General features: G+C 43.7%; 2 protein-coding genes across 5 annotated transcripts; one reads left to right on the top strand and one right to left on the bottom strand.

Moving 5' to 3' along the window:
* Nucleotides 1–22: 22 nt before the first annotated feature.
* On the bottom strand, nt 23–16,097 carry fgd6 (FYVE, RhoGEF and PH domain containing 6). Its single transcript, XM_011613263.2, has 21 exons — nt 15,825–16,097; nt 12,676–14,656; nt 10,036–10,159; nt 8,079–8,146; nt 7,971–8,001; nt 6,476–6,627; nt 5,203–5,359; nt 4,913–5,000; nt 4,578–4,628; nt 4,377–4,435; nt 4,218–4,289; nt 3,694–3,762; nt 3,536–3,619; nt 3,276–3,355; nt 3,091–3,193; nt 2,879–3,022; nt 2,688–2,790; nt 2,118–2,212; nt 1,899–2,027; nt 1,668–1,816; nt 23–1,478 (listed from the first exon to the last, which is right to left on the bottom strand). Exons 1-21 carry the CDS (start codon nt 15,832–15,834, stop codon nt 1,436–1,438), a joined length of 3,792 nt encoding a protein of 1,263 aa, XP_011611565.2. The 5' UTR covers nt 15,835–16,097; the 3' UTR covers nt 23–1,435.
* Nucleotides 16,098–16,391: 294 nt separating this feature from the next.
* vezt (vezatin, adherens junctions transmembrane protein) lies at nt 16,392–25,735 on the top strand. Of its 4 annotated transcripts, none has more exons than XM_011613261.2 (12): nt 16,392–16,601; nt 17,619–17,756; nt 19,759–19,848; nt 19,951–20,135; nt 20,332–20,616; nt 21,245–21,391; nt 21,617–21,764; nt 21,935–22,281; nt 22,364–22,557; nt 22,910–23,016; nt 23,099–23,306; nt 23,918–25,735. In XM_011613261.2, the coding sequence occupies exons 1-12, from the start codon at nt 16,566–16,568 to the stop codon at nt 24,484–24,486; spliced, it is 2,454 nt and encodes an 817-aa protein (XP_011611563.2). In that variant the 5' UTR covers nt 16,392–16,565; the 3' UTR covers nt 24,487–25,735. The 4 variants fall into 4 exon arrangements, with proteins under 4 accessions (XP_011611563.2, XP_011611562.2, XP_029681417.1 ...); XM_011613260.2 differs by having other exon boundaries at nt 21,233–21,391; XM_029825557.1 differs by lacking the exon at nt 16,392–16,601 and adding an exon at nt 16,625–16,930 and having other exon boundaries at nt 21,233–21,391.
* Nucleotides 25,736–25,842: the final 107 nt, after the last annotated feature.

Here is a 25,842-nt window from a genome sequence, read left to right as displayed (position 1 = left end):
GGGAATTACCACAGAGACCAGATAGACATTATATTTATTTTAATAAAAACTGTTGCCTGACAGTTCATCATTGCTTATACTAGACTCTAACTCTGATAGAGTACATGTTAGCAAATGCTCACCATTAACGTATAACAATGAACAAATGCATGCTTGGTAGCTCCTGGCTAGCACTTAATCAGCCTGCTGCATTTTTATACATCTTTACTCTGAAGTTGTTGAAACATGTGATGAGACAGTAGCAAGGGGATCATAATTCTGTTAGTACAGAAGTAGGATTTGGGTTTCTTTCACTGTGAAATCACCTCCGGATGGGGTAGTGCAACAGAAGACAACAAACCAGGCCTGCTACTGTTGTTAAAGCTAAAACCCAGAGTACCCTGGAAAAAAGGGAATCAACATGCAATCCAGATGCTTAAATTTCCCTATTTAGTGGACTTTCTTGATGGAGCACCTACGTTACGATACAGTATCTCATCAGTGGAGCTATAAGGCACATTTTCTGAAAAATCAAAAATGTTTTTCATCATCTCCCAAAGCCTTTGCTCATTTTACTTGATCTTTGCATAGGCAGAATTCTTTAAACTTTTTAAAAAGAAAAGTATATTTCCTAAGAAACCCTGACTCCTAAAATAAGCCTAAGACTACACTTTTCCAGCATTCCATCTCTTTATAAATATTAGCTCTTGGCTGCAACAAGGCAATGGTGTTTCTCATTGAACAATTACAGTTTTACCCATTAAAAATTTGTAATGGAATAGACTAGCTAACATATTATGGGGTGGAAAAAAAAAGGCATTTCCAGTTTTCTCCAGGACGCTGTTTTTTTTTTTTTGGTTTAAGCGATTTGAGTTTCACTTAAAAGAAGATAAAACTCCAAATCAACGACGGAAATGTTTAAAACACAAAATTCCTGATTTGTCATATTGAAATCCTAACTTACGATAAATAGGTGACACATATTTAAGATCATAGCACTCAGAAACTTTTACGAAGCATGAACGTATTTGTAAAAAAATAACAATAGGCCTAAAAACATCAATGTGCTGAAATGGTGGAGAGATGCGTTGAATTCCTTCATCCTTGTGGTTAAATGTGGCTCCCAGACTCCCGAGAGCTAAAAATATCCCTGAAACTTCCTGTGTCACTTCCACACACACACTTCTTGACTTGACCTTTGACCCACAGCTGTGACTATAAGGAGACACCCCAGACAGATGCCGCTGAGTCTCAGAGGGTGACACAATATATTTAGAAAAAAGAGAATCCAGGTCTTTGGTAGAAGCAGTCTGGTTGCAGCCCCGCACAGTTTGAGGCACTCTGAAGTGGGGTCATGTTTAAAATAACAGACCATCCGGAGTCCTTCCTGAGCTGGTGACCACTGACCTGAGGTCAGTTAGGGGTCATAAGTTGTCCATGATTCCACAAAGCTAAGTTACTGTTCTAGAATCATTGCCTCTTGGAAGGCTTCAATCCACCTATAGACAAAAAAACACAAATTTTGTAAAATATCTACTATTTGATTACTTTACAAAGTAAAATCATTTTAAAACAAAACGGCATTAATTGGTCATATCTCATTTCATATTTACAGATGAGATTTACAGACACGGCGAAACAGGTTGGATGAATAGAAGTTTGATGTCAGAATTATAATATTCGGATACCTTTGTGCTGTTGGGATGTCATCAGCTTTAAAAATGTAAAACAGCGTATTTTTGTGATACAACTTGAACTGCAGCTTCTGAGCCGGGCCGTTCTTCTCCTCTCTCAAGAAAAAACCCAGCAAAGGTTGACTCTCCAAAGCGGCGACATCCTGAAGGGCAAAACAGGAACTCAACCAAAATGCCAGCTGGCTGCTCAGTAAATATTCTGCATAAATCACAAGGTCTGAGTACCTCGCTGGCAGCGTATGTGTAGAGCACTTTATTCTTGATGACAAACCAAAGCCTCTTCCAGTGCTTCTTGTTGCCTTTTGACCTCTGCAAGTAGCCGCTCATGGAGGAATTCTCTGTGTTGGCAGAAACCTGAAAAAAGCAGCACGAGATGGGATGAATTTAAGTAATTTACCTCCCCGTCTGAATGCAAAGCTGAATGTAAAAGGTTGTTTTCCTTGCCTCTTTTAGTGCAGCAGGAATTTTCTTCTGTTTTCTTGTGAAGGAAAATGCTCCAGATTTGATGGGAGAAACTGATGTAGAGGCACAACGACTACCTAAAGGAAACACGACCTCAAAGTGTCATTTCAGCAGTTGTAAAATATACAGATGTAACGGTCTGAGACAATGCAGATCTATGTGTTTATTTATGATCAACAGGCCTCCTGGTACAACTGAATATAAGCAAAAAATGAAGTTTTGAGCACAGGAAAGATTGGATTTAATAATCAAAATTCATGTTGAAATGCTCTTGTCTCATCTCATCTTCTTAACCACTTTATCCCTTTTGGGATCACAGGGTATACAACAGGCAAAGGCAGGGTCCCCCCCTGGATGAGCTGCCAGTTCATCACATGAGCAATTTGGGGTTTGGTACATTTCTCAAGGGTACCTCAGCAGTGCTCTGAAGGTGTTCTGGCACCTTGCCCTACCAACAGAACACCTTCCATGTTTTGTCTGCACTGGGGCTTGAACCAAGAACCCTCTGCTTCTCAACCCAGGTCCCAACAGGTCATAATGATGTTTACTTACTGTTTTCCTGCAGCTTAGCAAAGCAGTGATCACACACACGCGCTGGCTGGTTCTTCAAGTACTCCAGGTAGTACTTGTTGGCAGAGCAGGCCTGACACACCACCTATCAAAGACATAGTATAGCAGTCAGGGGAAGAGAACATTAATAAATGGTGGGATGGTTGAGCCGATGTTGTGAGAGGGGTTGAGACCTTGCCACAGGCGCGGCAGTGATGCCTCCTCCAGGTGAGGGTGAACTCGCAGGTACAGATCATGCACATGGTGGCCCTCAGGTCTGGGATCCAGATAGGAGCCTTCGCACCCAAAGGGGCACTGTCATCGACAATGGTCTCCACCTATGTTAACAGGTAAAACTTAACAAAGCTGCAATCAAGATGATTCAATAACAGATTTTTAGATTTACCTCCTCCTGACTTTTGCTGGATATGAAGGTTGTTTTTTTCTTTGTGTAGTCATCTATGGCCTTGGCGATGGCCTCTAGCCACTCATCCCTCTCTGTAGCTGAGCTGGGAGTGACGAGACGTGACATCATCAACTACGGCAACAAACAACGGATAAAGCCTACATATGAACAGTTTGACTGCTGACCTGGCCGACAGAATGAAGGAGCGCTCCACACTTTCGATGTTTAGCTCATTCTGATAGGCCTCCTGGCTGGGTTTACTCACCTGTAAAACACCAGGAACCAATAAACAACAGGTTAGCAACTAAAAAATAACCACTAATGACCAATGTTCTTACTACAGAAGCTGAAGTAGCTTAATTGAGAGGGGATAAAATCTACATAAATGTAAGATGCATCTATGGAGCCAAAAATGAGGGTTTGGATTTAAAAAAAAACCACTAACCTTCATCCCAGCCAGAGAGAGCACACTGTTGAATTTATACTGGCCAGACTGGACCGGTGTTGTGTACATGAGTGCGTCATTAAACTGGAGTGATAAAGAAACTCAGATTAAAAGAGGAATGAGGGAAAATTAGAAAGAAATGTGTCAATTTCACTCGCCAGGAAGAACATCCGCGGCTGCATAACCTTCCTGGACAGCTTCATCAGAATGCCTTGCTTCAGAAACACCTGCATAGTGGGAAATTTGGGTCAGAACTGACTATATTTAAACAATTTAATAATAAAATAAATAAAGAGAACAAAAAAGAGCTACATATCTTCTCTACTACCTTGCAAAATACATTTTGGAATGCTATATTCTGTATTACATTAGGTCTCAATCAATCTATCACCACTGAAAGGTGTTGCAGGTGAAGGGATAAATACAGTATGTTTACATGGACACGAGTGGTTGAGTACGGTAGTTAGAACATATATATCTGCACTAGCCATCATGTTACCACTAGAGGGCAGCTGCTGCCCACAGTACTGAATGTACAACAAAAACAACAAGAATACTGTTAATCATTTATTGTTAAAAAGTTAAAATAGATTTTCCAGGGCTGATTATTGTTAGACAATGGAGAAGCACGCAGTTACAAAGGTAAGTCATTTAAAACACAAGACGTGAGCTTTAGACTCACCCTGCCTGGCTGAACGATTTCATGATGGCCGTTGAGGCTATACTGAATGTGCATCAGCTTCTGGAAGTTATCCTGAAACACAGCATCATGTAGAAAAGGTGAGGAGAATATCTAGGACTAAGAAAGAAAAAACTTTTGAAAAATGAAATAGGATGTTACCCCCTGCTTCATGATATCATTAGCATGGTTGGCCACCTCCTTCACAATGCTGAGGGCAGCTATGTGGACAAAAGATTTAAAAGGAAACAGCTCAAATCAAATCAAATCAATCTGTATTTATATAGTGTCTGTTACAATCAAAACAGATCAATTCTTTCTGTACACTTTACAGACAGGAAACATAAAAGGGGATTGTCATACCTTGTGTGTCTTTGTAATCCTCTGAGTCTTCTGGAAGGTTCTTCAGATAATCTGGAAACAAGTTTCAATTTCAAAGAGGAGAACACTGCAAATGCTATTGTTGAGGCTTCTAAAACGCATCAGCCATGTTAAATATGCAGACATTTGTAGGACAATACGAGTATACATACTTCCCTCTGTCCTTTAAACTATAAACAAAGAAATAAAAACTAGGTGTTAAATGTAATAAAGTACCTTGAAAAGACCCCAACACTGATAATGTCAAGGCTGGAATTACGTTTTGAGCCAACGTTTTACTTGCGGAACAGAGATGGGAAGTTGAAGTGTGTTTGTACCTGTGAGCAGCAGCTGGTACTGAGGGATTCTCTGCACCGGTTTTAAAAGGTAGTGTTTCAGAGCCAGGCTGGCGCATCTCGGACTCATCTGAGCCAAAAAGGGGGAAAAGGCAGTTAAGGTTGTGATTTGATGGCTGTTACAGTTGGAAAGCTACAATTAGCTGAACTGGGATGTCTCCAAATGTCTTTCGAGCAAGGAGTCATGTATGAATCCACCTCCGGGAAAATAAGTGTTCACATAGGTGTCGGTTGTTAGTGAAGTAAAAAAGGAAAAGGGGGATGTGCTTTACCTCAAACTCCCTGACAACTGCAGCCAACGCCGTGTTTTTCCTGCACTGTTCGTCTAACAGAGCCACGTTGTTGTCAAACTGACGGATATATGTGGAGTACATCTTTAAGTAAGGCCCCTTCTGGACAAAGATGTCAGACAGCCTTTGGTGATCACTCCTGGAATCAAAACAAGCATAAACAACATTTTCAACTGAAAAACAGTTGAAATAGTTCAGTCATTTGACAAATTGTTTGCTTTTGACTATTCAAGCTAACAGCAAATCAGGTAGTTTATAGTTTTTGGAGTCATTTAAAGTGCTCATGTGTTCATTTTTAGAAGCTAATGTGGTAAAAATCTGACATCAGTGGGGTAAAAAAACAAAATAATCAGCAAACGTCAACAAATAAACCGGAAGTAACTCATTTGTGAGAATAACATAGCAAGAGTTATCCCTCGAGCTGTCTAGTAAAATGGTTAATTGCACTGTAAAGTGACAGCATTTACAGTAAATCAGTTAAACCAGGAAGCAGCCCTTTACAGCCCAGAGATGACCACGTCAGCATTTAACCGACTCAGAAATGGTTCTAACGAGTAGCTTTGAGTGCGGCCGGGCCGTGACCTGGTCAATCGTCCAACAAAACTTGTATAATCGCTATCGGCTGAGTTTCCCGATGACCCGAGTCAAGATTTGAAGGCGTTAGCCTTTTGACTACGCCACAGAGGTTTACAAACAAGATCTCTGCTCTAATTCCCTCCAGGGTCGGTAAAAATATGGCCACAGACACCCCCGAGTGTTATGTTTAAATAGTTCTTTAGTGCTGAGGTCAGGACAGAGGCCTTTACAACTGAGCAACAGGAAATGCTCATTCAACCACTTGACCCAGTTTGTCCAGCAGGCTAAATCTACAGCAGGAGGCTCAAGTTGCAGCTCACATCATAAACCTTTGAATTTGTAGCAACATCCCCTCAGGAGGAATGAGACTGAACTCTGAGTAGGTCAGATGAGGATGTGCACTTTTTGAATCAATAAACATAAGAGTTATTTCTTCGCATGGCTATATTTGTTTATCCTAACTGAGTCAAAACTGTGGGGCCCAGACCATCAAAAAATACATTTCAGAGTGAAGTTGGGTTAAAAACTGAGACATCAGTTGGTTAGTGTAGAGGTGAGTGACAAACTGAACAGTCTTACACCTACACACGAGCTTGTTCCACTATTTGGTGATGGACAAGCAATATTTGTGGAAATACTCATTAATTAGCAGAAGTGAATGAGGGTTGTGTGTGTATACCATTGTGCCACTCTCTCCTCCAGCTCCCTCAGCAGGTCTTTGTTGAGCTGATACAGTTGTGGTAGGTAATAAAGTATCTGGTTGAGGATCCGCTCATCCACCACTGGCTTCCCATTCTGACGTGTCGCCTTAGCAACAGCATCCCGAAAGTCCTGTGGAGAGGTTGAACGAAGAGAACGAAGGTTGTTAAAACTAAACAAAAAGACACACATGCACATTTGCACAGGGTGAGAAAACATGTGACAGTGTAATCGCAGCTGGTTATGACCTCATCAATGAAACCCTTCTCCACGCCTACTCTGCGTCTAAACACACACACACATAGCTGAGACAGCACTCTTGACTTTGTCCATGGTGCCAACACACACATCCACCTGGAAGGAAACAGTGAGGCCATGCAGGATTATAATGTCCTCGTGTAGTGTGTTCTTCCTTACACACACATGTATACACACGCTAACCGATCAACAAACTAAAGACCAAATAATAAGAGGAGCGTTGTGACGATGATAAGACTTTAGGGACTTTGTATCACATCTGCTGGATACCTCCTTGCGTCTTTGTATACCATGCTCACAATCATTATCACACACACACTCACAGGACTATCTATGGTGTGTGTGTCTGTGTGTGTGTGTGTGTGTAGGTCATCTCTGTGGCCTGAGGAAACAGCTGTGGAGCGGCCAGGCCGTCCGAAAGAGAGGAATGCAATTTGACCTCTTTTCTTGGACAGCCACCCCCATCAGCCACAGACCCATCCTCTAAACCAACTCCGAGGTTGTTTCCCTAAAGATGCATTTGAGGTGGACCCCCCACGCTCTCAGTTTTGAACCCGCTCACCTGGGAGTTCCCTCAGTGCAATTTGCTAAAGAGAGTGGAGCGCAGTCACATGACCGGCCCCATTTCGCCCACGTCATGACGGCAAACGGATGCCAGCCTGTCACATGGTTCCTGTTAGGCTTGTTTTCATTCAAGAGCAAAGTGTGTGACTGGTTGACTGTTGAAACAGCAGGCTGGGAACCAGACAGGCAGTTGGGACGGACCAGGGTAAAGTTTTAATATTATCGGGGCAAACATGCAAAGTTTTTTCTCAATAACAGCAACTATGCAAAATTTTTACTGGCTGTTATTAATATCCGGATTGAACTTATTTTTTATGACAGTAAGAAACCAAGAAATGATCTTGGATGAATGGAGTTACTAATTTATTTTTTACTGAAGGAACGCCACTAAAAAACCCTTTTTGATTCTGCCAAAACTTGTGGCGTTCACCTTCTGCTGCTCCCGTAGGTGGAAACAAAATGCTTTGAAACTGATTCAACTTTGAAAACTGTCGGCTGCACAATTAGCACATTAGTCAACTCCAAAAGGACACAGACACAGAACCAGCCAAGAAATCACAAATGTGACTCTATCCTTTGATCGCCATGCAAAACAAACACTTCCTGAGTGATTAACCATGTTGGCAGAATGGTCGGGTAAATAGGACACTTACTATGTGAAGAAGCTTCAGGACATCCACAAATCTGTTGGAAAGAAACAGGAGGATGTGGGTCATGTAGCTGATTCGGGCTCCTTGGGGACAGCGGTGACAATTACTCACACTTTCTCAGAGCTCATGATCTCCTGGGCGATGTGCATCACCTTCTTCCTCCTCATCTCATCTTGTTGCTGCAGGCAGGAAAAAACAGAAAACATTCATTGTAACCAACGGCGAGAGCTTTGCCGGACTTTGCCTGATCACTTACAGGCTCGCTGCAGATCACCATGATCAACCCTCTCGCTCAGTAAAAGCACCCACGACAACATCCACAGAGCAGCAGCCCCAAAAATGTCTTCACCCCCTGTCTTTCTGTTGATGTGTGTGGTCATGGGGGCGGCTTCTCAATGGCTTAATTAGGACGGTGGCAGCCCCCCACCCCCACCCCCCCCCTTCATCCCCAGACTGAAATGTCCTCCTAGTCACAGCGGTGCCTACATGTATGTGAGGTGCTGACAGTATCGTGACAGGGTCACAGAGGACTAAAGAAAAAAAAAACGGAGCTATTCTTGAACCTGTAACCATTCTGCGTTAGCTCAGCCCCTCCCCAAACTCCAGCCACTTCTGAAAGCTGCAAAAGGCGACAAACATGCTTGCCAGCGAACACGTGCGCGGTCTCCAGGGGCTGCAGTGACATGCCGGTCAGCGGCAGAGATACGAGGCTAATCTCGACAACGACCTGATGACTTTACACGTTGGCGTCGAGCTCCATTTTCTCTGGCTAAACGATAAGAGACGAGCGCCACACAAACACCTGAACTCTGACAGCCACACATTCAATCTTCATCACTGGAGAGATCTTTTTAAGGTGCCTTCTTTCCATGACCCAGACTAACAGCTAATAACCTTCTTTCTACTGTGTGTGTTAAGCTTCAACCCTTCTGTCATAGCAGCACCATGATCGAGGACCCAAATCGGTCCCTTACACTGTAGCCTAATCTACACCTCTTCAAAAACCTTACAGCTGTGATTGGTCTACTTGTCGGCCACGTGCTTCCTTGTGGATATCCATTTCATTTCCTGTTGGTCATAGCGGCATAAACGAGGAACAGGTGAAGAAATGAATTTAAATATGTGTATGGTGCTTTGTCAAGGCGGGAACGTTGACCTGGACATCACCAGGTGAACGCACAGAAAGGCTTGGAAGGCTAAAAGGTCACCATGACAACATAATCAACACAGAAATTCAGTATAGCCATAAAAACATAATTTATCAAACAGAGGGCAACACTCCCCATATCCTGCTCGAGCTAAAATAACAGGCAGTAGTTTTAGTGTACAAGTACAAGTAGTTCTTGTACAAAATATGAAACAAAGTGTGCGTACACCTTTAATACCAGATATTAGAGTTAGAGAGGGACAGGATGGTGTTGAAACTGTGGACAATCATGGACAATCCCTCCCACCCCCTCCATAACACAGTGGACAAACTGAGGAGCAGCTTCAGCAGCAGACTCCTGCAGCCTCGCTGCTCTGAGGAACGCTACAGGAAGTCATTCCTGCCATCCGCCATCAAACTGTATAACTCATCCTAACCCAGCCAATAACAATAATTGTGTAATGCTTATGTTGCAATTGTATTTCTGTTTTCTTCTATATTTATGTATATATGCTTATAATATGTATATATTATATTATGTATATATTATATATATATATGCTTCGTAACGTTCTAATCTTGTCTGTATTTATTTATTCTGTTTCTATACTTTGTATAGGTTGCTACTACAATTCAATTTCCTCACGGGGATGAATAAAGTACATCTTAATCTTAATCTTAAAAGCAGAATTTTGGGAAGCAATCAAGCTATGGTGCATGTCCTCAGACCAGGGGGGAAATCAGAGAACTCCGAGGGATTCTGCACTGATGTGAACCTAAAAATACTGCACGGCTGCATCAAAACTGCATATGTGAAGTTTAATCAGTGACAATAATTTGCATTTCCTTTTTCTTAAGGATTAACATGAGATCTTAAAACCGGTCTTGTCAAGTCAACTGAAGCTATAAATAGATGATTACCTGTCGGTCTGCCTCACTCAGGTGCTCCTTGCTGGAGGAGGAGCTGTTGTCCTCTTCGTCGGAGCTGTGGCTCCCCTCCTCCTCCTCCTCCTCCTCAGAGTAGATGTCCTGCCCCAGCCAGCCGCTGCTCGCCATGACGGACACAAAAAGGCACAAGACAGTGAGGTAGTAAATGACAGAGTGAGGTAGCAAGGGAGAGAAGGTGGGAGAGAGAGTGTTTGTTCAGAGTCAAACCCTCCCATAAACAAACACGAAGCACCATCTTGAGTGGGGTTTTTGAGCAACACACTTAATCTTCCAGTCATTAGACGCTCCTGAGTCAGGAATAATTCACATGTCCGGAAGACAAAGAAAGTGAGGTTCACACCCTGATAGCATCTGTAACTGTAAAACCTATTTGTTGCCACAGAACTAACACTGAGAAGCCTTCTACATTCACATCAAGATCTGAATATTGACTGAAAAGTCAGCCATCTTTTGCTTTAATGGAAGACATTTGCAAAAAACAAAACAAAAAAAAAACACATCACTATGTCAGTTATTTAATAGCTTATGATCCAGTTGTTTACACATTATATGGATTTGTATTTAAAATAATACTGATATTCAATGCATCAATACTGCCTACTCCTTACTTTTCTTCTTCGCTTTATTTGGTTTTGGGGTCATGGGGGGGTGCTGGCGCCCGTCCTGGCTGCATGTGGGCGAAGCATACATCCTTGAATGAGTTGCCAGATCCACACAGGGCCCTATATAAGCGTTTGTGGGTTCGGTACCATGCTCATGAGAAGCTCTGAAGGTGTCCTGGCACCTCCCCCTGCTATCAGAACACATCTGAAGTTTTGGCCTCCCCAGGGCTTGAACCAGAACCCTCTTCTTCTCAGTGTTTATCTGTAAGTAACGTGCTTGGCCTCGCTCTCTGAAGATATCGTCTGCCAGTTTTGTACAAGCAGCAACACGTGTTTCTCACCAATGTTTGCGCCGTCCTGTCCGTTTAAGCGCAGTTTAAATATGGATTAAGATCACAGCAAGAAGACTTAATGATGTGATTCTTTCCCCCTCCGGTGCCGCTGTCATCTCCTTTTCTCTGTGGGCTGTCTGAGGGCTCACAGACCTCATAGATGTTGCGTCCTGGCACAAACTCGCTCTCATCAGCAAGACTCGGCCGTCGCCACTTCCTCCTTTCTCGCCCACCAGCATTAAAAAACAAAATCACGACACTCTTCCTCAGCTTCTTTCCCTGTCGAGGTTTCTCTCCAGTGAAGCATTCCAACACATGGGGTCAGATATGGAGCGCTATTTGTTTACAGCCTGTGGCTCCTTTCACAAGCTGCTCGGACGGCTGGGGAACAGGCCAAAATCACTCGTTCCTTCTTTCTCCTCTCTAACATCCTAATCAACAGATTTAGGACAAAGGGTTTGTTTGATTGATTCATTCCCTGATCCTTGGTGAAAGCAGCCAGAACTGTGCTCCTGGTGCTAAAGAACACATGAACTTCACATGGACGTGCTGCACCCACTCTAACCAGTGGAAACATCCCTGTTGTGGTCTTTTCTTATCGGAGCTGTGCAATGCAAAAATGTTCATCTTTTCAGCTATTCTGTGCAAAAGGTGCAAATAAACTAAGACAGAAATCACCACAAGCATCCATGTAATGCAGGAATGGCAGAACATAACTATTAGAACTGAGATGATAGCCAGTTAAAAGCACATTTCCCTGTGTTGCTTGCAAACAAATCCCTCTGCACAACATAGAAGGAGAAAAATGGAGTGATAAGGTTAAAAGTGAGGGTGGACAGCCTGTGGAGGAGGAGGCTGGTGGTTGCTGGAGGTTTATTTTCCCTGTTCTAGAGAGCTGTGTGGCGTTTCTGAGATTCTCAGACATTTCCTGTGGTGGCCACTGAAAATAACCCACAGGAAAACAGGCTGACCTGCTGCACACCGACGCTCCTTTTCAGATTTGGGGCCACAATGGCTGATGTTCACGCTCATGTAAACACAAACGACCCATGTTACCTGTACGACCTGTCACCTCCAGATGAGACGCACATCGGCCACAGCTCCCAGTAGCAACCCTGGGTTCTCTTTCCTCCCACGCGCGAGCAGACAAGCAGCCATTGTTCATCACATAAAGTCTATTTTGTTAAAACTTGGAAGTTTAGCTGATAATTGCTGTTTAAATATTTCCATCTACACACCATCTTCAACCGCCCGTTTGAGATCATTCAGCAAAACGTAAGATTTGCAGCTCTTGTGTTTGAAATTCTTTACACAATTATGAAAATAAAATCATAGAAATAGGTAAGGGTGGACCTTTTTAGGCACAAAATGAGAAAATATGATTACATAGGGACATAATTGACTGGAATGTTGCATTCCAGCCGGTGTTAATCAGGGAACTGTCTCTTTCCACTGTGTTTATAAATGTAAGACATTCGTGTGACACGTGTTAATTGTGATTGCTAAAATCCCTTAATTGCACTGATGATTTACAGAGATCAAGAAGCTTTTTACACAAATTATATCAAAGCTGACTGAATTAGATTAACCTAAATTTAGTAGGTTTTTCCCCCCTTCACAAACAGTACAGTGTGGAATGTTGATTTTATCAGTGCTGTCTGACTGTGACCAGTTTTTACCTTTCATACTCGTGGTCCTGGTATTTGTGGTAAGGATCCTGCACCTCATAGATGTCTGAATCGGCTGCTTCCGGGTCATGGGGCCAACCCAGTCTGGCATTGTGAAAAGGGAGGTTCATGTACTCTGGGATCTCCTCGTACAGTGGAACGTTCTCATACTCCACATCTTCCTCCCCATGAATGTCACCCTCCCCGATGCAGCTCTTGGGCCGCTCCGTGCTTTTCCCCCCTCGGTTCGACTCTGTGCTGGTACAGTCCAGAGACTGGCCTCCTTTGGCCAGGAGCTTTGGCAGGATCTTGACAGACACCCTGAGCTCCAGCAGCTTTCGGAAGGACAGGTTCCTCTTTTGAGAGTCCGTGCGGGACACCAGGTCTGCTGTTGAGAAGGACTGTGCCCTCTGCTTACCCCCCAAAGCTGGAATTCTGCTCTTTGGGGGCACGCTGTTCCTGGTAGGCGTCTGCCGGTTGAAGAAAGTAAAGCGCCAGGCTGTTTTCTCCTGAGGTGGCGCAGGTAGCTCCCTCATCGGGGTGTTGGCATGTGGAGGTGCAGGAGGGCAGATAGAGGGCGAAGGGGGTGCTGGAAGACTGTATCTCTGTGGTTTCCTGGGAGGGGCCTTTGGCGACTGTTGATCCTCAGCAGAGAAGGCTTTCCTTGTGCCGTCAAGAGGAGGATGGCAGCCCAGTTTGATCTGTTTGGGGAGGCTGTGAGTGACTGGGTAACGCTCAAAGTCACCGTACCCGTCCTCTTCATCATCATCTACACGGTGCTCTGCCTCATCTTTGTCGCAGCCCACAGTATCATTTTGTGACAGTGGGGCTGTAGAGTAGGATGTGCTTTTGTCATAGATGGAAGGAATCTGGGCCGACCTTTGAAGGCGAGGAGAGAGGGAGGTCTGTCGGGGAGGTGGGGTGGGTGCATCGCTGTCCTCATCCCCTTCATGTGAGTCTTTTGGTGTTGCCGTGTCTTCACATACATCCCCTTTGAGGTCTTCAGCCTCTTCAGAAACCGCCAGCCCAACAAGCTTCACCTCAACCTCTTGCATCTGTTCTCTGACTGCCTGATCGTGGGTGCTGCCCTCGACGCCATCCTGCCTCACCAGGGTTGGCTTTTTAAGCTTGCGCGGTTGGGGGACCGGGAGAGGCTTACTTGGGGCAGCAGGGACTGGATGGTCAGCGTTTAACCTGGGAGCTGATGCGTCGGTGATGGCTTCGCTGTCTTTTTCTACCTGAAGGGGTTCCGAAGTCTGAGGAGAGATGCTGGAGACAACATCACAGGCTGATTTACAACCTGTAGGAGAGATGGAAGCCTCAGTCTGTACGTCTGTATTTGAAAGATCAGGCTCAACAGTAGCGCGTTCAGTATGTTTTAAAGTGTCTGGTGTGTTCTCCTGAACCTCCTTCTTTGCCAGGTGTCTGTGCCTTTGAGGTTTGTCCCTGGGCTTTTTGCTCTCTCTGCTACCTTCGCACTTCTCCCCCTGATGTTCTGCTTTCTCTTGAGGCCTTGTCTCCATGACTTCGGCAGAAACCCCATTCTGCAGCAACTCTTTGTGCAATTCAGGTTTAATTTCAGTCGTATTCCCATTTTTCAGATGCTGGTGACACCGAGAAGAATCCTCGACCCCACTGGGGCAGGTTGGGATAATGTAATCCAATTCCCATTTGTTAGTCTCAGATAAAAACCCATTTTTGGAGTTGAGAATTGATAGGCTCTCTTCTAAAATCTCCTCCTGCTCATGTGGAAGGATAATGGGATCACTTGGCTTAGGCGGTGGGGGCGAAACGGGAGGGGATGAAGCGCTGTACTTGGGAATGCATGGTTTGGGGGCAACAGCCGGTTTTGTCCTTTTAAGAGTGGAAGGGGATGGCTGGGAGACTATCGAGGACTGGAGGAGAAGACCCGGTTTGGGAGCGATGGGTGGGGGACAGGGTTTGGCGGTAGCTGGGAGCTTAGGTTTGGGAGCTAGTGGAGGTTTCTTCACACCTGCAGGCAAAGAAAAGATATTTCAGAAAATCCTGGTACTGACACTTCCTATAAATAATGAATCTTGCAACACCAGCATCAAACATGATTCATCCAGCCCTCCTAGAAAATGACAGCTGCAAGCTTTGCTATAATCCAGGGTCAACAGGTCACCGGGAGGCTCAAAGAGTGCTGGAGGGTTTATGTTAAAATGCAAAATAATTTAGGGAATGAAAACTGAAACCATGAAGAAAATGGTGGATATTAACAAACAGTTTAGCAATACTTTGTCTTCTAATCGCTCAGTTATTTTCTGCCTTATTTTGCTCCCATATTTTTTTTAACAGAAATGTATTGCACCGAATGTATTTATATAAAGAAATAAATCGATATAAACGCTGAATCTGCCCATAACATCAATATTTTTTTATACCTTGGCTCTTTGGGCCGACAGAAAATAAGTGGAGTCAGCGAGCGGATGTTTGGGGAAAGGAGAGGACGGAGCCTGGTTCAAAAAGCACTTAATATAGTCACTGGTCGTAAAAACGTTGCTATTAAGGTGGTGTGGGCGATTACTAAGTATTTACATCCATTGCTAACAGTTCTTTTTTCAATTCGGCAAAGTAATGTTTGTAAATTAAGCATGCAATCCCCCAGTGCTTTCGCTTTATTACACAGCACTATGGAAATAATCGCTGTGTTATATTTCGTGCAAAACCGATAAAACAAATGTATGTATAATTTCCAATCTTTTGACGAATTCTGCAACTTAACTAGATGGAAAAATTTAAACAAGTTACCATGATGGCTCCATATCAGGTTCGACAGCAGGACAGATGTTTCAAGACAAAGGATTTAACCCCCCATTTGCACCAGAGCTTGTAATTCTAAACAGTGTGGGATGTTTTGGATTTTAAGCAATGGTGATGTGTTAGAAATCGCAAAGTCTGAAGCTTGAATGGTGTTTTTACGAAACCTAGTACGAAATGCTCTTAATTCATTGCGATTGGGGTAAAAAAAAAAAAAACGGAGAGCGTTTCTGTCAGATGTATCAACGCTAAATCTTAGCTATTTATTTTAATTTCTGCAGGTAAATTCGAAAGTTTGATTACTTCAACTTTAGAGGAATAGAAGTCGCTCGCACAGCAGAATTTTGGCTAAATTAAGTTAGCTCCCCCACGAAACAAACCTGTGCTCATGACTCCCGACTTGGTTCTTTCTCCATGAGTAAATTCGCTTTCAATGGAATTGCGAGAAAATATGTGGATTTTCCTCCGTCGACACCATTGCCAGTTTTAGATTCTATTCTAGCAGGACATTTATAGATCCATCAGTGGTGTTCCTTGTCTCTCCAGCGGATGCACGGATAAAATCTTTACGCTAGTTACTTTTCCATTTTCCCGAAGTTTTTCAGCCACGGTGCTGTTCTCAACAATGTCAAGTGGAATATAGCAGAACAATCTTTTTCCGTTTAGACTTGAAAAAATAAACCTAGTTTTGAAGTAACACCTGTCAAGACATTCAAACATAACATTTGGCAGAAAAATCTGTTTCTATTTAAACATATCTGAGAAAATGATAAAACGTTGATCATGATTTTGTCAACGTTCCATTAAAATTCTGTTTGTTTTTGTGCTTTAGATTTTATTGTGAAAAGATTTCCGGTATTGTGGGAGAGGCTTTCCGCTACTTGGCATTCGGTATCGTTGCTTAGTTTTCCAAGGAGACAATTTCTTTGGTAGCCGCGTGAGGCAGCTCGAACGCAGACACGGCGGATGGAACTGGGGATTGTGGGTAATGAAGTTTGGCACAAAGTTTAGCCAGCGGCTAACTGTTAACTTCTCAGTGGCAGTCCGACCGTATCCGTTTCGACTACTGTCATGTATAACTTCAGAACGCTAAACGGGCTGACTGTAAATGGCGGACAGCAATGACTGAGGAGTTTGACGAAGATGTGGTTTTTGAGGTCTGTATCGCCGGCTGGCTTGTTATAGAAACCTGGAACTGATGCTTTGTCATACTATAGCTAGCTTTGGCAAACAACATAACGAGCTAGAAATGCTAGCCTCGAATAAACAACTGTTTCTTTCTGCTGGCATTAGCTGACAGCGCAAAACAAATCCTCAATCCTCATATTTGGCCGACTGCTAACTGTGTGTCTACCAAGGAGCTTTGGTGGTCATGAGAGGCTGAGCTGGGCATGGGTTCACGGCATTGTTGGTGTTTCGTCATAGCCAGACTGGTTGTTAAGAGATGGGGTGTGGATAGCCAGACCCAATGCGTCGGTTCTGGGAAGTAAGAAAAAAATCGTCTCTCACACACACAGACACACACACGTTACTGCATCTGGATGATGACAACATGAGCTGCTACTTCGTGTGACAATGCATGTGAGTCGCATTTAATTGTTAAAGAGCGATGGGTCCACGGTTTGTTGTGTTTTCATATGTAATAGGTGCATTGAATGCTCATGTGCAGCTGTGCAGAAACATCAAGACACAACAGTGGTGATTAGTGTAATGTTTTCCATGCAACGGAGCATTACCAGTTGCTGGCGAGCTGGGTCTGGCATCTTTTAGATAATGCTTTACTGTTTGATGTTGGGGCTAATAAATGTATGCAGTTAGCAGACAGCATCAGTGTAGAGTGGACTGGTCAGGTGTGTAATGTGATTTGCATGCAGGGAAAGAGATCTAAGGTATAACTTGGGTGTGTCTTCTCATGTCAATTTGTTGTTTCCCATATAAGAATATTTAAAAATTACACTGCCTGAAGGATGGATAACTGGGTGAAGGTGGTGCTTAAACTTGAGCTGATAAATCCTGAGGGAAAAGGTAATTCAACCTTCCTTTTCAGAGTATAGACACCTGTGGATTCACATTGGGAAACAATGAGAGCCAAATATAAATGAGTGTCATCTTAAGCGTTCTCTCTCATCCTTTCCAACCACCGGAATTTATTGTAAGCCTCTCCTTTTTTGCAGAACTCCCCTCTTTTCCAGTACCTGCATGATCTAGGGCACACTGACTTCGAGACATGTCCAATAGCATCGCAGGAGGAAGAATATATCGATCCAGAGGGAGACCTCACCAATCCCGATAATAATCCACCAAAGACTCTTGTAAGTTTTCTTGGCAAGTAACTTGTAGCTGGAGCTTTACATAAGCCAGCCACCCTTTCGTTGACCACCACCATTGACAGGCGGCATTGTAGTGGTCAATTACTTTGTAAATCAAGTGCTACATCTACTGCCAAAGGTAAAGCCCTGGAAAAGCAAAATTAAAGAAATTAGCATACATTTTTTTTAACATGTTGGGTAGGAAAAAGTCCTTTATTTAATTTTTAGATCTGCAATTTTACCTTACTTGGCATTTTGAGTAGGTAGCAAATAATTTGATTAGATGCAAACATGTAAATATTACTTATTAATAGGTACCTTTGTCTGTTATTTCAAGAATTTCCATTTGCCTGCAGATATATTCCTACAAAACAATTTCCTTTTTCAGTAGCTGGAGGAGTGTGTGTCTCTGTCACTGTAAAATAGTCTGGGTAGATGTGCACATGTGTTTTCAGTCTGATATGTGCAGTCAGACAGTCCATAATTAATTTGGCTATTGAATGCAAACAGAGTCGCACACAAGGACACAGCGACACACAGCCTATTACTTTTGCTTCAGTTTATGTACTCGGCTTCAGTCAGACATGATGACACAAGCGTCCTCCACACTGGTGCAGGTATTTGATGTTACTTGATCTCTGGCTTGTAACAAGTTTCCTTCCTTTGTAAACCTCTTGACTCCCCTGCTGTTGCTGATGTTTATTTGACCACATTGTAACCATGTCATAGCTGCCTGCTTTAATACCCCAAAATCAAAAGAGCCTGTGTGTTATTAGCAGTAATCTGTGAGTGACTGTAGTCTGAGTGGACTTGTGATTCATAGAGACTAATTTATCCCGAGAAGCTCTTGATCAGATGACTTGGGCTCTCCTCTGTCTCCTCCTTCCTCCTGTGACGGGAAGCAGTGCTGTTTGCTTCATTTCAGGAACTCTCCGTACGTGTCACGCTTCCTCTCTCTTACGCTGTTTTTCTAAGGAGGAAAGGGGGATGAGAGATTTGGATAAGACAGGAAAGATTTTGGCTCTTCCCTGGTGACCAGCTTCCTGGTGCTCAGATAAAACCAAAGTTTTACTGCAGGCTGTTTTGTCTTTAAATCATTAATTGTTTTTACTTGAGCTTCATAGAAAGGTATTTTCCTAAATGCTAATCCACACCATCAGACTGAAAGTGTCTTTGCTGAATAAAGAATGGGAAAACTAATAAGCATGTATGGTTTGGATCATCTCTTTGTGGTGGTGTCAGGTTGGATTAACAACTCTGATGCTGTGTAGAACCCAGTTCACTGCTATGGCCTACTTTAAGGGCAGATGATCTGTCCCTGACCTGTGCTGAAACTCTCTAATCAACAATCAATACTACTGCAGCCTTTGGATTATTAACACTTGTGCTTTACCCATGGTCAGCTGCTCAGTCTAAATCAATCATGTCCTGATAGCTGGAGCAAACAGGTTTAGTATCAACTTAATAAAGGTATGTTTTGGTGTCTAAGTGTAACACAATGTTTTATTAAAGTCAGGGCATGCAAAACTAAATCCTAAACTAAGCAGATTAGCAAAAAGTACATCCTATTCACCATTAGCCTTTATTACAGTTTGGGATCTTTTTTTTGAGTCTTAAGAGTTTGCCTGAAAATCTTGCAACGTTTCCCACAATTTAAGGGTGTTGTTTATTAAAATTGGACATTTCTATACACCTTAATACACTAAACACTCTAGTGAGTCTTTGATGCAACTACTGAAGCATTGTCTGCCCTCTTTTGAGTATTTTTTCCAAACACATTTTGCACTTATTGTTGCAGCCTGAATGAGCCTTTCTCCTGGGACAGTCTTAATAATGCCAGGAAACAAAATAAGTCATGGCAATGACTCAAAGACTTGCAAGTGAATATTTTATGAAACATAGAAAAGGCTTCCTCTTCGCTGATCCGCTGTAAAATATTTTAAACCACTGCATAACGCTTGGATTGAGCTGTTGCCTAAATAGCTTTATTGTGCGTCACCTGCAGGGAGGTCGCTTCTGGAGGCTGGCTGAAACTTTGTGGACATGGAGTCCGATTCACCAAGCGGCTGCAACTCGTAAACTAGGCCAGCAGCTGGTATGTAAAAAAGACAATGTAAAGGAACGCTGGCAGTGAAACCGGCTACCTTACTCTGTTTTAATTATAGGCATCTCTCCATTCTCCAAACTTTTTTATCAGGACAGTGTATTTGGTCAGTACTCTGTAAGGTGCATTCTAGACCAGGATGTGTTGCTTCAGGAGGATGTAGAGTTAATCGAGCTGCTGGACCCTAGTCTGCTGACCCTCAGCTCCTCGCCCTCTGGATCGCCAGGTCGAGCAAATGCTCTACCCAGACCAAGCTTCATAGCCAGGCCCTCTTTATGGTATGTGTCCACAGTAAAGTAGATAAAATTCAAATGCTTGCTGACGATTTGCTTCCTCAACTCGCCACTGATCACATGAAACGGAAAGGAAATGTATATCCAGGCTCAGAAAAAGATTAGTTCTTGAACTTTAGAATTAGGACACGATCCTGCTGTCTTCACTGGCCATTGCTGAAATGCTGTTCTTTGCTTTCAGGGACACAGCAGGGCTGATTGGCCTGGCAGCAGTGCTGCTGGGTCTCTGTACCACAGCTGGGGGCCTGTGGTCCCTGGCTACAGTCCCATGTTGCTTGGCAGTGCTGGGTTGGGTGGGGCTGAGAGGGGTCATGCTCTGGAGACTTGGTTCCATGCAGAGAGCCATCCACACCCAGGCCACACATCTCCAGACACTCGTCCACAATGGAAAGACTCTGACTGGGCTATCTCGCAAAGCTCTGCGCCTGGTGCAGGAGACCGAGGTCATCTCCAAAGGTTTCACCCTGTAAGTGTTCTAGTGCTACACCCAACCACATATATAACACCCATTCAGTTTAATCTTAGATTAATAACATCACTGCCTGATTGAAGCCTATTTATTTCAGTCATTTGTCCTGTGTTGGTTAACTTACTTACTGCCTTACATTGACTTTATTTATTTAAACTTGCCAATCACTATTTAATTCTGCCAGACTACATTAAATCTAAAAAAAAGGTGTTGATTTGATTCTGCTCCTCAGATTATGACATAATAGCACCATTTTTGATTTCCTGTCTGGATAATGTCACATCTTTATAATCCTCATTTTAGTTAGTCTTTGTCCTCTGTCACTGTTTGTGTCCATATTTGTCTGTAGGCAACTAGTGGGAAACAGTGTTTACCTTTAGTTGCATCTTTATCCTTAATCATGCAGCCACAGCTTCTTATTGGCCACGCAGACAGCGTAGATGGATCAGTTTCTAAAAACATTTTTCTGCAATTTTGTGTTATAGTACATTTGTCCGCCGTTCGTGTCTGACTTGTCTCTGTCTGTCCATGTCGTCTGTGGTCGTCAGTGTTCTGTGTGCCGCCCTGCCTCTTTGGGATGTCTCCACAGTTGTATCACATTTCACTTGTCAAGTTTGCTCGACAGGGTGAGTGCGGCCAACTCCTTTAGCAGGGCGGGGCCGGGGGCCATGCCACGGGGCCAGCAGCTGATGGGACTGAGAAAGTCTCTGTATCGGGCCCTGCGCTCAGCCTTCAGAGCCTCACGTAGAGCCACCTGCCACATGCTGAAGGCATATCCTTTTCCTGGAGATGTGACATGTTCACGCATTGAGCTGTTATTATTATTATTTAGATAATGATGCAACTTTTTCACTGTCATCACTCATCACATAAGTACATGTTTGAGATGGTGATGATGGTCGTTTAGTTTTAAATTCTGTGACTCACTAATGAATTAATTTATGACTTAATCATATGTTATATAGAAGTGTGTTAACTGTCCTTAACACCTCCCAACGTTCCCCCTAAACTCTGAGATCGATAACGTGACCAACTACGTGTCTGCGGTGCCTCTGAAGGAGCTTGGACTGGGCCTGGGTATTGAGCACCTGAGTGATGAACAGGCTCAAGAGCTGACAGATGACTTCAGCCTACCTGCTTTGAAGGTAAAGACTGGAGTGGACACTAAGGCGAGCAACAGAAGGAAATATGAATAGAAACAGCTATGATGATGTGGAGTTCTATATTAAGTCTTTCTGTTTTGGATCATTAGTGCACTAATATTTGTAAATTGAAAAAAATTGCTACATTTAACAGACGTGATGTTGTTCTGTAGATGCTTTTCCAGCTGTGGGTTGGACAGAGTTCTGAGTGTTTCCGTCGACTGGCTCTCCTCTTGTCCCCCCGGAGAATTGAGGAGCTAGATGAAGGGGAGGCCTCTGCTACTCCAGCCCCACTGCTGCATCGGTCCATCTTCACAGTGATCAAACCCCTTCAAATCGCTCTGGATAGTTGCCTGAATGAAGTGCAACGTAGTTACGACTTCCACCGACACTTCGAGACTCACCTGAGGAGGACAGGCTCTGACAGAATGGGCAGAGCTAGAGAGAAATGCAGAGAGCTGAACGCCCTTCACACCTCCATCAGAAGTCTGCAGCTGCACCTCAAGGCTCTGCTCAGCGAGTGAGATGCACACAAATGATTTGCTCACGTTGGCGTAAGATTTACCATCAACATTGCTCTGCCTTTGCTGTTAAAACTCCAGGATGATCATCCTGGAGGATGACCTGGAGAAACTGATGGTGTCCAACGAGCCGACAGAGTTGACCTATGAGGGTTACCAGGAGATTAATGAGCGTCTGAACCAGCTGCAGCCTCACATGCAGGCCAGCAGTGGCTGCTGGGAGGACACTATTAACCAAGTAGGACACATGTTGAGACGGGCAAACGCCGTGTCAGGTGGGTAAAGAAGCGAGACGACTAAAATATATGTTATTTGTTTGGATTCAACGAGCACCATACACAAATATGAACCCACAGTGTAGAAACACAACAGAATAATGGCACATCCATTCATACTATTTTGGTTTCCACATGTGGTCAAATCCTATTTTTAGCTCAGCTTCCTCCTTTTTTTTACAATGACACGAGACTAGAAGCAATTATGGAGGAAGTGCCTCCTTCAGAAAATGGGACAAGAAACAGAGTTGTTCAACAGTGACTGAGTTTAAGGAGTAACTAATCGCCTGGGTTAAGAACCGACAGTGAGGTCATTTTGTTCAGCTAACGTTAGTGTGTGTCATCTCTGCAGGCAACACTGAGGGTTTACAGCCGAGGGGTCCTTCTGTAGCTGAAATCCCTGCTGATCCTCCATCATACCCATTGATCTTGGACAAAGACCCAGTCCCAGAAGAGCTGGTGAGGTTACATTCCACCTTATATCATGCTTCGTGTGGCTTCCACCTGTATGTAATTGTTCACCATTCTCTTTGTTCTGAAGGAGTGGGAAGCCTACGTCTCTGACTCAGACTCCGATGGTGAGGGTCGGGGATCTTGGCCTGACATGTTGTCGCCGGTAGAACGGGAGCGGCAGCGTCGGGAGAGGGAGGAGTCCCGGCGCGTCCTGTACGAACTCAAAGCAGTGCTTGGCTTCCGTGCATCTGAGGGGGAGAGGATGAAGAGGAAGCAGCTGCTCTTCGATGACCAAGGTCTGCAGTGACGTATGACTTCTCAAGGCCTTGTTATGCTTCTACGTAGCCTGTCGGAAACGTAAACACCTTTCCTACGGGGGTATGGGGTTCGATTAGCAAACAGTTAGTGAGCTACAAATGAGGAAGAAAATCAAATGCGATATTCCATATGTTGTTTAGCTCAGATGGGTCCATATGATGCTACATGACTAGACTCTTTGTTTACTTGAAAAGAATAGCAAGTAAATTTAGATCACCTTGTCCAAAATGCTAAAAGTAAGTCGGAAAAAGGGACACCCGGAAAAATATATGTGGTTTGAGGAATAAATCACATCTCTCCTGATCTGCGTAATGTCTACGGTCCCAATACCTGTGAGCTATGCAGAAGTATGTTATAGCATTGGTATAGTTCTTTGGAATGACATCACGGGCAACGATGGTTGATTTCTTGGAAGATCGGAAATGTATAGCCTTCATCCTTTATGTAGAAGACGTTCTGCATTTGTCAAGGTCGTTTTTAACTATCAGCTCCTGATTTATGCAGCATAAATCTGAGCCTGCCACAGCATCTTTAGTTGGAATGCCGAGAACAGAAAACTAACATGGACGCGTTTCTTCTGCTGTTGCAGCTGCTGTGACGCCGTCAGGCCGCACTGAGATTTGTGATCTAGCGTCAGATCCGATAGGCATGGGCCCCTCTCTGGGATCAGCCGAATGTGATGGAGACGGAAGCCAAACTTCAGGGCACCCTGCAGGAAGGGAAGCACAGGAAGAGGAAGCAAAGGATGGCAGGATGACGCCCAGCCCCGGCCCCGCTGCAGAACTGGCCACAGAGTTCAGCTGCGGCTCTGACGCGAAGGATGGGGAGCTGGAAGGAGCGTCGGTCTGCAGACGTGGAGGAGGAGGAGCATCAGAGCTACACCAATATGATGGCGTCTTGGAGGAGGGGGAGGGGTACAATGGTTTAGATTGCTTCCTGGACCCCAAAGTCCCTGCCGTTTCCGTCATGGACCGTCTGACAGAGATCCATGGCTCAGAAGTCCTCAGCTTCAACTCTGTGCTGGCCGCTCAGGTGGCAGCACGCTCACACTCACTCATCAACATGGAGGAACAGACATTTGGAGACGACGAAGAGGAGGAGGAGGAGGAGGAGGAGGAGGAGGAGGATTCTGACAGGAAGACCCCTGAGATGGACTAAAAGGAATCCCATTGCCGTCACTAAAACCCAAGCAGAGACTTTATATATGTCTGTCTTTTAATTACATTGTAACCATCTTTGGTGTTTCATCTCCGTCCATGTTACCTTACCCACGATTCTCACTGCTCCTTTGCTGTTGAAACTCAGGTACCAGAACCATTAAAACAAACCTGTGCAGTGTTGAGGTCAAAGGCCAGAGTGACAGTTTACTGTTGACAGCTGCATCATGTTTAGTACACGTCTGCTGCGTACCAACTTAATCAGAAACCAATGATCATTGCATTTTTAAATATGAAGTGATGGGATATCTGGTCATCATCACTCCAGTTTGACTTGATGTGGTGTCATGCTGAGATTCTTTCTTTTCCGCATTCAGACAGAATGTGAAGTGAAATTATCTTCGTGAACAGGCAGCTCATTAACATTGAAAGCCTATTTAGAAAAAAGAAGAAATGTAGCATACTATAATGCTGACTGCATGGACGAGGGTATTGCTGTCCAAAGTTTTTCTTGTGACTGTCAGGGTTAACTAAAAAAAAATCCAGCAAATTTTCCCTAGATGCATCAAAAAATATAAAGATGTGGTATCGTAATGGAGAAAATCCAGAACCATGACATCACTACTCCAGAGTAATGTAGCGTATGTGTTTTACATTTTGGGATTTCAAAGTTGTACTTCAAAAGTGCCGTCACCTCCCCAACAGTGAATTTAGCTCTTTACTTCCTGTCCGAGCACATGTGAAGGTTGAACCCAGATGACAGACTAAAGGCAAGGTTTTATCTGTGCAAAGAGAGGAAACAAGATGCTATTTAAACTCCCATCATGTTATTTTTATCCAAGTCTTTACTGTCTGACTGGAAACAATGGTTTTCACTGGCAACCACACACTCACAGTAACATGTTTTGGAAAGTGATTGTGTCTAGGAAACAATCCCAGCTTCCAGCACAACTTGGTAGAACGATTTAAAAAAAAAAAAAAAAAGGTTTAATCATTAGGAGTTGCATTGAGTGAATTGCCATGCTGTGAGGTTTAAAATCTCTTACCTGTTGGGGTGATTTAAAAAAAACAACTTTTTGATGTGAGGGCAATCTGCGTTTCATTGAATCGTCAGTTTCCAGTTGGCATTTCCATCCCTCTGTTCTTTTATTTCACCATGTCTGCCTCGTCTTGACCCCGTTGCACCCTCTGTCAGGGTGAGGTCAAAACCTCCTGCATTTTATGGTGTGAAATAAAATACTGTTGTGCAAGTGGTGTACCTTGAAGTCTTTTTTTCCCCCTCGGTACTCACGTTTCAGGGAGAGTGTATATGCAAGAAACAGGTTTGGGGAGTTATCTGATATGTTTTGAGGGATTG

The sequence above is a fragment of the Takifugu rubripes genome, chromosome 18 (genome assembly GCF_901000725.2).
Source record: "Takifugu rubripes chromosome 18, fTakRub1.2, whole genome shotgun sequence".
In the NCBI taxonomy this organism is placed as follows: domain Eukaryota; kingdom Metazoa; phylum Chordata; class Actinopteri; order Tetraodontiformes; family Tetraodontidae; genus Takifugu; species Takifugu rubripes.
Note: the sequence above shows the minus strand (reverse complement) of the source record. Positions and strands in the feature narration are given on the sequence as shown.